Below are 12,418 nucleotides of genomic sequence, written 5' to 3'. Positions count from 1 at the left end.
GGCAGGGATTACTTATACTTAGTACTTTGTTACGGTTTTGCCATGTTAAGAACAGTTCATTATCTTTTGTTTCTACACAAAACACATACTACCACCACAACATTTGCTATAATGGCCAGCAAAACTACTCAAGCTTGTTTAAGTGCCTGTAACAATTAACAGTGTATTAGTTAGCACTAAATGTTCATATTTAATGTTGTTGCACAATATTTTAGTATTATAAAAGAAGATTTACTGCTGAACAATATATTTGCCAGGTTTTTATATAACAGCATCTTGTCAAAACATACGTGCATCAGAAAAGTAGAAATTCTAAAAATGATCCAGAAATCTCCTGAATTGTTTTCAGAATCTACCCCTTCAGATGGCAGATGGTTTATATAGAATTTCAAGTAACAGCAGATAAATGTGCTTGCTTAAAATCTTAAAATGTATACATACATATTTTGTACATTGTGCTTTGATGCAAACTTAACTACTTTCTAAAATGGGATCTGCACAGCCATCCAAAAGTAACTGCTGCTGGCACCTAAACATCATTTATTTCCCATTTCTTTTGAGATTAAACAATGAGAAACATTTCTTAGTTAAAAATCTTTTTAAGATTCTAAAAAAAAAGCTGAAGCCCATCCATCAAACACATATGCTTATTTACTATGCAGCCGAACAACTTGCCTAAAGGAAAGTAGCGAGGTGTGCCAGCATAGATCTTTCCAAGCAATGCCAACTTCAGACAAAGCGCTTGCATTCTGTCAGCAGGGCTCAGAGATACACTGTCGCTCAACTCTGGAAGTGAAAAGAAAACACTTAAAAAGAATATCCGGAAAAGTTCAACATTTATACAGAATGACACTGAGGAACCTAAACTTATAAACAATATATGAAAATATTACACTTTTATCAACAAAAACTCAGCACATGGAAGTAAAAATGCAACATTTTCCAGTGTGTTTGCATGTACATTTGTAAGGTTTTATGCTTCCGTGAAGTTCCATGCAAACCTACATAAAAACCACAAACTAACAAAATCATATTACAGAACTCTACAAAAAACCCACTACGAGACAGATTTTCTCTTAGATTTCTATCAATGTTGTTTGTACAATGGTAAACTTGAGCCTAAAAACCAAGGTGAAAAAAAGTAAATCAAAACCAACAGGAACAGAGAGTGTATTACTAACTTATAGTAAAGGATGAGAGAGATCATCACAACTACTACTCCATTAAGACCTACCTTTTTCAATGACCTCTTGCCAGAGAGTTTGCACCAAGATAGGATCAGAATGACCTGCACAATGTATAATTGCAAGCTTACACTCCGAGAGCTTAAAAGGGTCAGCGAATTCTCCATAGAGCTGAAAAAAAAAATTACCAAGCTTTACCTTACATGTAGAATCAAATAAAATCAGTTGCTCCTTATTTTGTCTGATAGACAAGATGGAAATTCAGTAACTGTTGTCAACCAGTGAACTACTTTTTTGCTACATTTAGTTTCATTTCTCAGATACAACACTAAATTTTATATGAATTTCAAATGAAAACTTTATTTTCCAACAATTTTTTCAACGAATGAAGAAATCTAAGAGACTTCATAATGAAGATAAACATCTGAAAGAAATTAAAATACCAAAGACTGAAAGACTATTAAAATACAGAAAATGACAGTCCAGGGTAATAGACATTCTGAGACCAGGAATGATAAACTGCCTATTACTCTTCCTAGTCAGCAAAGAATCATTCCTGGCATAACATTTTCCTCCCGAAAAATTTGATAAATTGGACTTTAACACAAGAAAATTTCAATCACCTTGGTTATATCCATCAGCTCAGCATCAAGCTGGGAGATTGCATCTTGTACTGAAGAATGATGGGAATACTGCCGCTGTAATGTTTCTTGTATTTGAAGCTGGATCCTTGCAACCTTGTTTAAGAGGAAAATACAGTATTTCAAGATTGAATTAATTTAGTCAAAATTAAAGAATACAGCCAGAATTAACTTTAGCTTATTTAAATGTAGAAATGTTGCTGCCTTACACCATTCAGACTATTTTCAACTGCCTAACTTTGCCATGCCAGGAAGAAAGCACAGCTTTATAAAGAACTGATAAAAAAACTGTTATGTGCCAATGAGACAAAATGAAATAATGCATTTACAGCGTAGCTGAGATTAGTATTTTTTCTTACTTCCATTTTCTCTTCTAGCTCATGTAGGAATTCACCATCTGCAGCTAAAGAGGATATGGCAGTGGAACTTTTGGCACTCAAAATGGCACGCGCAATGTATTCAAGACGCTGCTGAAGAGAAATTTCTGTGCTGCAAAAAAAAAATTCATAATGAAATGAGTACTTAATATAATTATTTAAGGGTTAGTTATATTCTAGCTAGACTATAGGAAGCAATATATGCTTTTTCCAGATTTTACTGTATCATACAGGACACAATCCTACCATATAACTCCATCTTTGCTGCAAGCTCAGTTCTAGTGTACTCAGTAAGAACTGTCCACTTAATGTACTGTAATTACAGAAAATACATTGCAAAGTAATGTATAATACAAAAATAAACGTTATCATTTATTTCCAATAATTGCCTAGATGTAAAGCTAACATACTCTGGATTTTTTTTTTTTTGAGAAAACCTCCTTTTCTTAAAGTACTTACACGAAAGGTTTTGATTTTTTTCCCTAATTCTCTCTCTCTCTCTCTCTATATATATATATAATAGATCACATATAATCCATACCTATGGAGGTCAGCCAACTTAGCCAAGACTCTGGCAGCATTACTAAAGTTTCTGTTCTTTTCAAAGTATCTCCAGAGTAAATCCATATAGCGGACTTTGTTTTGGTCAATCTTGGTCATCCGCACCAGGTAAGGTTCCAAAAAGGGGGCAGTAACCTGCAGACATCAGAAAGATAATAGTTATACTCTTGCTCTTCCCTGTTTTTTAAAGCATAGTTACAATTACCTCTCCCATTGTGTATAGACAAGCTCACCTGTAACAGCTTGTCCGCCAAGTCAGCTTGTATCAACCAGTTGTAAAGTGCAATACTGAAGAGTTCATCTGTTGAACGCTGAGCCAGCTTTAGCATTTGTTCAAACTAAGGGAAGAAAAGGCCAGAGCTGCTATTAGAGAAGTGGTTAAATTACTTTAGGCCCTGAATTACCATGCAACAATACTGAGGTTCACATTATTTACATCACCATTTCTATGGATCATCTAGATATTGAGGCCAATTCATGACAAAACTTCACTTCACTAAACTGCTCCATAATTTTATTAAAATAATGTTCTAGACTCCTCCCCAATCACAGTGTTCTCTGCAGTGCAGTCATGACTTTTTTGTCAGTTTCTTACATGGTGTCCAGCTTCTTCATTGCTTAACATGTTGGGATCAGATGACAGCACCGGAGGACCTGGCTTTTTGGGTACACTGGGAGACTGAGGAGCAGCCTTACTTTGATTCACTAACTCTTGAAGCGTGTCAGTGATACACTTGTAGCTGTTCAATCTGTAAAGAGAGCAAAAGAAAATAAAAGCCTCCTAATTTTCATTGCAACCATCTATGAAATAGTCTTCTCAAGTGTGTTATTGTATGCCTTTGTAGACAGTTACTAAAATTTTAAAAGGTCACAGATTATTGTCAGCTAGTTGTCACAATCTAGTTTGGTCTCATTCATCTTTTTAAGAAGTATTTCTGTAGTGTTCTGATCACAATGTTTTCAGCATCTATCATCCCTTGCTTCAGATTAAGTTGCTGCCATATTAATCATAATCAAGGGGAGCATGCTGGGCAAAAATATTTATATTGTATCCCTTATCATAAATGCTTATTATTACCCTACATTCCTTCCCTAAAAGAGCTACTTTTCCAGTCACTTGAAATAAAGCACCCATTTAATGATCATAAATTATCCTGAAAACTTGCCTTTCTTGAAAAGCTTGGAGTCCAACAACATCTTCTTCTGGTTCCCCATTTTTATAGAAATGAAGGCCAAGACCTTGGGGATCTTTCTTTTCAGCAGCTGTAAGAGAGAGCTCTACTACTCCCTCATAGAAACGCACTAGGAAAAATCAAAACAAATATCACTGTTCATTATTATATTAAATTCACAACAAAATGGTAAGTGACATCAAACATTTCTCATTTTAGCAAGCAAGAAAATGCTACATTATTCACTCTGGTATGTATCATATAAAGTCTACACCTGTTCCTACCCTGTGGCACTTACATGTAAGTTTGAAGTTAAGAGACTATATTACATAGAATGTCCTGCACAATATATAATACTGTACAGAGGCCCATTTCCTAACTGCTGTATAATTTAATATACCAGCTTCTGTTGTACTAATTAGGATTCAAAACCATCTTTCAAACAATGTATTTCATATAAAAGGCACCTGAAACCCTATGCTTACATAGAACCTAATAATTTTCTTTAAAAATATTTTAACTGCATATATGAAACAAATGGACACTGCAATATGAAGTAAGAGCATGGGACTATTTTAATTTACAAATAGATTTCTTGGTTGGTTTGTGAAATCTAGCAAGGCTTTAAAAAAGAAAAGGCTGGCACATTTTAATTGTAAGAGTTATTAACCAATTATTTATGGTAAAAAAACTATAAAACTGAGTTGAAAGTTAATAAACAAAACAAACAGAAAAGATGGCATGAAAGGATACACGAAATTATTCAGTATGATCAGTGACTGGCTCGTACCCTGCCTGTACTGTGCACAAACATTAGCAAGATCTACTTGATTGCTGATCTTCTGGTACTCTTTCAGTGACTCCCTCAGCATCTTCTCTTTTTCCATTTTGCTTTGAGCTTGTCGAGACCGCTGAAGAAGTTCATTTGCCTAAAAACAAATGCAAAATGGAATAAATCGTGGACACTGTTAATGAGTTTTTATTCCAAATTTCAAAGCTGAAACAGCAGAAAGACCATCCTCTCAAAAGCACTCTCGGTTCACTAAGTTTCCACCAGAAAGGCTACAATGGCATTAGAAGAGCTGAAGACTTAACCAACTGTTTTTCTATTCTCTCCTCACCAGTTACCTGTTTCAAATTTATCTGAACAGCTTTAAAGACCCAAGTTCTTAAACGCAATTGTCTGTCACAAATTCCAATAAATTGTGGAACAGACAAAAACCAAGATACTATGCTGAGGAAAGACTGGAGTAAGAAAACATTTTATCAACATAAAGAAGACAGAGTTAAGATCAGAGATCAGATTAGAGTTAAGAGACTATGAAAATTACAAATAACTGCAAATGCTTCAAATAATTGTTGTTCAATGTTCAGCACTAATCAACTAAAAGACAAAAATATGCCCAGAACTTGACTTCATTATTTCTTGTGCTTTTGAAACTACTTGAGCATAACAACGACTTACAAGCTGGCCAATGTACCTCGTTTGAGCATGTTCTCAAGTTGTGTTTTGGTGCTCTAAGATCTGGAAGTGCACTTACCTTTGAACACACAGCATCATCAGTGCTATAAAGAAGAGGACAGATATCCTGCAAATGGGCAATGATTCCATCCACAGCCGCGTTATCTCTGATGTAACAGTTTATAAGAGATGCAATGAGTGCTCCAGTCAACTCTCTATCTCTAATCACCAAGTCTTTAAAAGCGGTGATCTTTAGCTGTTCTTGAAGTTCCTGAAGATGAGACAGAATTTTATTAATTTACCAAATCCTTTACTTGAGCCTGTTTAGAAATGTCTGAATGTTCCAGCAGCAAAATCAACTGTTTCTAATAATTAAAAACATAAAAAACTCCAATGACTAGAATGTACAGCACAGAAATGCATAATTTAAAATACGTATTTTATAGCAGAATAAAAATAATAAAGCAAGGGCTACTACTGAAGGCACAAGATCCCTGGATGCCTAAGGACAGTGAAAACTCTCTTCTTAACAGACTTCCCCTGCCATCTTCACTAGGTGTCACCTCTGTTTCTTATCTGTGATTGTAAGAATGGAACTAGAAGCTCCTTTTACTTCACAGGGCACTGCCAGAATGCACACTCTCTAAGTTTGTCAAAGGTTTAAATAATTGTTCCCATAATTATACATATAAATATAAAAAAATCCAATAACAATTTTTAATAATTGTTCCAATTATGACCAGTGTCATAGATGAAAAAATATTACAGATTCAATAAAAGCAGGAATTTGAAAACCTTGAGGTCAGAACTCTATGCTTTTTAATATTAAATTACATTGAAAGTTTTTATTTCTTAAAATTTATTTTGAGTATTCACACACATAGCTACCAGTAGTGTCTAGGTAGTGTCTATGCAGTGTCTATAGATGCTACTAACAGCATGATAATATGACTACAAAAACTCTAAATCTACTGAAGACAAAGAAAAACATTTTACTTATTAAGCAGTCAGCTAGCTCCTTGTCCAAGACAAATAAAAGTTGCCCAAAGCTCCCCAATGCAAGAGCATGAAGAGCAACAGGTTCTGCGCCTCTGTAAGGTTTCAAAATTACTCTTTTTGTGAACAAAAAGTACAACTTCTTAAATAATCCTATCAAGTTTTAGGACAAAATGCCTAGTATCCAAATTATTATTTTCTTTTAAGGGTCAGCTGTGAATTTGACGTTAGCAATGGGTGCACAGCAGTACCACCCATTGTTCTACAAGTTTGCTTCTTCACAAACCAGGAAGAACTGGGATCATTTAGCCTGGAGGCTTAGAGGGCAGTGTGTGGGATCCTACTAATATTTCTGAGAACGTGTAAAGAATGCAGAGTCAGGTTTTTCTCAGTGGTAACCAGTAACAGGATACTGCACAATGGTAAAAAACTGAAGAGAAGGACATTACACCTGAACAGAAATCTTTCTTAAACTAGATGTTGTTCAACACTGGAACATGTTGCTCAGAGACCCTGTGGAGTTCTCATTTTATAGGTATTAAAATTCTTACTGGACACAGTCCTGGGCAATCTGCTCTAGCTGCCCCTGCTTTAAGAGTCAATTAGATTATTTCCCCCTGTGTCCCACAGGGGACAGATCATTTCTAGTGGTTCAACCTCAGCTGTTCTGTGGTATGTTCTGGTATACTATTTATACAGAAAAGCAAGAACTCTATTACCTTATTGTTCTCCATCTTTTACCAAGACTAAGGCAAAGAATGAATTCCACTTGGCTGGAAAATACTGGTCTATTCTTTTCAGCACATTTTGCAGAATGTGCTTAAGGTAAAAATACCAGTAATTTATAAAACAAGATTCAGTACTGACTATCAATAAAAGTAGAAGAATGTATTATTAGTGACACTGCCAATTGCATAAAATTGAGTGATTATGTCACTACTACATGTCAGTCTCTTGAACATTTGTGACCACATATAAAAAAATCATATGTGGTTTAAAATTCATACGTTTCTCAATTAATTTAAATAATAGTCCTTTGGGAATACTTAGGTAGCAAAAGAAATTCACGTGATTAGTACAAACCAATTAAAATTGTATTATCCAGAGCTTACCTTCTGAAGCTCACCTACAGCAACACTGAATTGGTGCTCACATAACAACTTCCACAAAGCCAATGCCTGGCAGGTTTTTCGAACAAGCTGCTGAATGCCTTGAAGTGAGGTCTTCTCAGTTAGCTGTGCCTCAGCTGAAAAAAACAGAGATTGTCAGCAAGTAATTGTTCTACATGTTTCAAATAAGCATCTAAGTTTTTGAGGTTTTTCAGTAATCATCTCCTTAACTTTATTATTTTTTTCTCTTCCGTTTTTGATTAATGCTGTCTAGCTCTCTTGGGAGATAAATCCCATATTAACACTGCCCCAAAACAAATAACACTCTGTTAACGTTTATTTCAAATTATAATTGAAAGGAACAAAGTAATTGTACTCTCTGAAAAGCATGGTTTCCTGTGAAAGCACTAGATTTACACATCAGTCTTAAATTTTTACTTGTTTTTAAACAAAAAGTTGTATTTCTGATGAACATAAAATAAATCAAAATAAACCCATACATATTCCCTTTTTGTTTGATTACTGTATTGTAGAGGGAACAATTACAGCTGTGGTCAATACTGTCTACACTATCTTTAAAGCAATAACTATTCCAAAAACTACAATACTTAAATCTGGTAAGATGTATTATGTAAACTGAAAGGATAATGTTTTCCTACTTACGACACAGATGGAACATAATTGCAATAATTTATGTGTGTACTTTTGAGTGTTTACACTTCACAAATGAAGTTAACAATAATTACATTGTGTCATTCAGGAATCCAAAAAGATTTATGAACTCAGTAAAGAATAAAAATAAAAAATAAAACTATTAAAGGTCTACCAAATCCTACACAGTGACTTACAGAGAATTTTTACATTTGCACTAATAAAAGCCCAGGATTATAGCCATGTGGATGACAAACATCCTAAATTCCATATATGCAGCAGCAACACTTCCCAACTTGCAAGTGCTGGGCAAAAGCTGCACTATAAGAGGACAAGAATTCAAAATGGGCTGTGTAACAGACATCGCATTTTTAAACAAAGTTTTGTAAGCTTTTCAATTACTGTACCTTTGGAAACCTGCACTACAGTGTTTTTTTATAGGACATCATGCTCACTTGTCTCAGAAAATAACTGCTTAATAAATGCTATTTTGTAAATGGTTGTGCAGTTACTAATAATGTATTGAGGAGATTAAACGATCTTTTCCATGGAGAACATTAGGAAGGAAAAAAAGGAGACAGGTAAGTGTGCAAAAAAATGGCATGATGTTTAACATAAAATTTGTGTGGAAAAATGGCCTTTTTATTCAGAGGATTTCATAAGAAAAGTGGTAAAGGCAACAACCAAATGTACTGTTCCTCGATACTTCCTGTTCAAAATTAATTACATACCATGATATTTCCTTTGGAGTTCTTGCTGGACTTGCTGAGAACTTCCACCGTCAGGCCGCATAAAACCCAGGAGCCTCTGTTGCAGATTGGCTGGTGTGCTGAAACTGCAATTTTAAAGAATGCCAAAAAACGCTAATATGATTACAAATATCAAATCCCTTACAGATGACTTTAACAAACTCATTTTTAGCATCTAAATGTTGAAGCTGGAGACCGTACAAACACTTCAACTCAACACAACATCTATGGAAGTTTTTCAAAAGATGGACATTAAATACCACATGTAAATTTACCACAATTAATAATACCTTGGGTTTCCAAGTGCTCCTACTGTAGCAAACTGTGAATTTCTATCCAAAAATTCTTGTAAGCCTTTTAGTTCTTGTAGCACACATTCCAGCATACGAGATGGAACACTGCTTTCTATCTGCAAAAGAAAGAAAACTTCTTTACAGAAAGCTGGGTTTTCACACTTCTTTTTCTGAAAAATTTCAACTTTAAGATAACATCACTGAAAAAACAAATAAGAGGGTAAAACAAATAAATTGTGTATTAGTAACAGATCACTAGAACATATGGTTATACCACATTCATTGAGACAGCACATATGTGAAGAGGCAGGAATCCTCTGAAGATACACTGTGTTCAAGATGATAATTTCTTTGCCCCTTTTTGCTTAAATGAGCTCTGCTTTACTACTTCTAACTCCAAGCCAGAAAAGGATTTGAGCACTGGATTCTATTAACAGCCACAGACAGAAAAGATTTTATTTTGATCATGGACAAAAAGTGAAACAGCAAGATGTTAGTTAGGAAAATAATATAATTTTTTTATGTTCTCCCATAGCTGCAGTGACTATCCCAAACTAATAAAGCGTTTTATTTTTAGGATTTGTCTGGAGGTAGTATACAGATACCCGAAGTGGGTATCTTCGAAATGGGAAGTGCCATCAGTAAATATGGAGAAAATTGACCAGCCAATTAAGATCAGAGAGTAAATTAATATGGTTTCTTAGAAAGTAACATTTAAACTAACAGCTTAACTAATTAACAGTTAAGAGTTCAGCACTTAAGAAAACAGTGACATGACAAGCGATGGGTTTTGTACCTAACAGTTTATAACTGGAGTGGAAGTTTAAAAGGACTTCAGAAGTTTAAAACTACTTAAATACTAAAAGAAACTTTTAAGGATACAGAATAATCTTTTACATACTGCGACAACTTCTCGATTGCCACTTTTGAAAACTCTCTCCACGACTATACTGCCATCCCAAATATTTCTGCAAAATAAAATGGCTTGTGTTAAAAGCCAAGTCATTTAACGAAGTATTTTTTCAGGTCTTCTATGTATGATTTCTTTAAAAAGAAATGGTAAAACTTTGAAGTTAAAAGTCTAAAATAAGGATTAATTATGGATGAAAACTAAATATTCAAAAAACTAGCCATAACATAACTATGAATAGTACAGATATAAATAGTAAATGAAATTCCAGATTTTAAAACTTCAAATTAAATTTAATTTACACTTTCAAGTACTATAGATGAAAATGATTCCCTGGAAATACAGTGTAAACAAACAAGTCTCATAAGAAAAATTTCTTTCCCAGTCAGCAAGCAGAGAGATCACCAACACATTCAGAATTCTGTTCTTGCTTGGGTTGTTTAGGGCTCAACATCCAAGGTAACAGAATTATTAGTTCCTGATTCATTGCTCTGACTTGAGCATTCTGATTAAAGATTCTTCATAGAAATTATTTAAAGACAGGACCCTGATCTTGTAAGTCCTTCTGCATATCTGTTTCGTCCTTCAGTAGGAGTTTAAAACACACAACTCATAGGTTTGAAAAATAAACCTGCAGTTTTCAGAGTTGTGTTTATGCACTTGATTGCAGGCTCAGTATCTAAGCAACTTTCCTGCTGTATGCATTCACTGAATGTATTAAAAGAGTTGCAAAGACAACATATTATATAGACAGGTATTTCATAAATACAACATTAAAATTTACTGATTTCCAATTTAAATGCTACTAATACAGAATGCACCTACAAACATTAGTGCAAAGAAAAACTATGAAACAAATTGAGTGACTATCTCTTTTTATGAAGACCTCACCCTATAATCCGGGCAAAGTATATGCAGATGCCATTGTGTCTTCCTGAAAATACTATCTCGGGACCCATCATTCCGCTAATGGATGCACCAGGGTGAGACATGGAATTTCCAGGAGGTAACATGGGAGTTGACATAGCAGAAGGTTGCAAACCTAGGGTAAAAATAGGTAAATATTACTCATTTGAATGCCAATGAAAATGCCTACTTAAAAAAAAAAAAACCTAAAAAGGAAAAGAAGGTGTTACCTTGACCAGATGTCAAAATGCTAGGATTACAATATGGACTATCAACAGTCAAAGGGGAACCTAAGAAAGGAAAAGAAATAAAGGTAAGCTTGTTGAATACAATCCAAAACCGCCTCCTCCCAAACCTAAGCCATAAAGTATCTGTGCAAAAGCAGCAATGTTGTTAAATCAAATACTTTAAATGGTTTATTTATAGTTAAGTATCAAATTGCACTCATTTCTAATCAACTAACACTCCACAAGTCAAACAAATGGATACACTTCGTTCAAGAGAGTTGAAGCAGCATTTTTTTCCCAGCATTCATATGATCATTTATTGCACACTATCTGTTGTCTGCACTAGATATAATATTGCTCACATACTTTCTGCTGTTCCTTACCTTCTGAACACTGATGATATTACTTTTCAATTTTACATGAGGCGGATGTACTGACTCTAGAGCAATACTGCTAACTCAAAACACTAAGTCTGAGGCTGTCCACAGCCTCAAGTTCAGCCGCGAATACGCTATCTCCTCCCGCAAATTAAGTCTAACTTAAGACCTCAAAATATCAGGTACATGTGTGGTCATCTACAAAAATTTCCACATACCATTAGCAAGCAAAGTGATGTATCACAGAAAAGGCAAGAAAAACTGGCACTCTGGAAATTTAGCTTTTACCAAAGGATACAGTTCTTGCCTAATCTGCTACAGTTCTCACAACTTGGCACCACACAACAGCACAGTGCCAATGCATTCTCAGAGCACATTGTCATGTGTGCTAAAGCAAAGCACAAACTTGCAGAAAAGCAGCATGCAAATACATGACTAGACTTTCAACAATGGGAAAAAGATGCAAATAAATTAAAGGCGCCTGGCCTTTTAATGCTAACATTATTGTTATGTAGTTTCACATGCAAAATTATGAGGTGGTTGAATGAATTTCTGTCAGCAGTGTCTGACCCACCACATGAGACATCCACAATATCAGAATCTTAATTTCACATGACAGTTCTCTACCCTTTGAGCAAACCGAGAAAGTAGTAGAAGAATGGTGCCATCTTCCACCTGGACCTGTTACTGAAGCAAAATGGAAACACCTGCTTTGATACTAGGTTTGAAAGAGGCATTTATGACAGAACGATGAAAATATGCAAACATTTAAACTTGGGAAAAATATCTTTACTCCTAAAATT

At 34.7% G+C, this 12,418-nt stretch overlaps 1 protein-coding gene across 3 annotated transcripts in view; it reads right to left on the bottom strand.

Moving 5' to 3' along the window:
- Positions 1-12,418, bottom strand: part of NUP155 (nucleoporin 155) — a 29,460-nt gene that overhangs the window by 2,665 nt on the left and 14,377 nt on the right. For 2 of the 3 annotated variants that reach the window (XM_088156033.1, XM_088156035.1), the window contains 17 exons: positions 12,243-12,302; positions 11,242-11,301; positions 10,997-11,147; positions 10,097-10,163; positions 9,193-9,311; positions 8,885-8,988; positions 7,506-7,639; positions 5,477-5,668; positions 4,726-4,864; positions 3,930-4,065; positions 3,359-3,512; positions 2,997-3,101; positions 2,744-2,898; positions 2,185-2,314; positions 1,808-1,921; positions 1,235-1,355; positions 676-786 (listed from right to left, as the gene is read on the bottom strand). In XM_088156033.1, the coding sequence (XP_088012159.1) occupies positions 676-786; positions 1,235-1,355; positions 1,808-1,921; positions 2,185-2,314; positions 2,744-2,898; positions 2,997-3,101; positions 3,359-3,512; positions 3,930-4,065; positions 4,726-4,864; positions 5,477-5,668; positions 7,506-7,639; positions 8,885-8,988; positions 9,193-9,311; positions 10,097-10,163; positions 10,997-11,147; positions 11,242-11,301; positions 12,243-12,302 (2,052 nt within the window). The remainder of the gene's footprint in view (positions 1-675; positions 787-1,234; positions 1,356-1,807; positions 1,922-2,184; positions 2,315-2,743; positions 2,899-2,996; positions 3,102-3,358; positions 3,513-3,929; positions 4,066-4,725; positions 4,865-5,476; positions 5,669-7,505; positions 7,640-8,884; positions 8,989-9,192; positions 9,312-10,096; positions 10,164-10,996; positions 11,148-11,241; positions 11,302-12,242; positions 12,303-12,418) is intronic. The other variant, XM_014875555.2, reaches the window with a different exon arrangement.

The sequence above is a fragment of the Sturnus vulgaris genome, chromosome Z (genome assembly GCF_052056855.1).
Source record: "Sturnus vulgaris isolate bStuVul1 chromosome Z, bStuVul1.hap1, whole genome shotgun sequence".
Taxonomy (NCBI): Eukaryota; Metazoa; Chordata; class Aves; order Passeriformes; family Sturnidae; genus Sturnus; species Sturnus vulgaris.
Note: the sequence above shows the minus strand (reverse complement) of the source record. Positions and strands in the feature narration are given on the sequence as shown.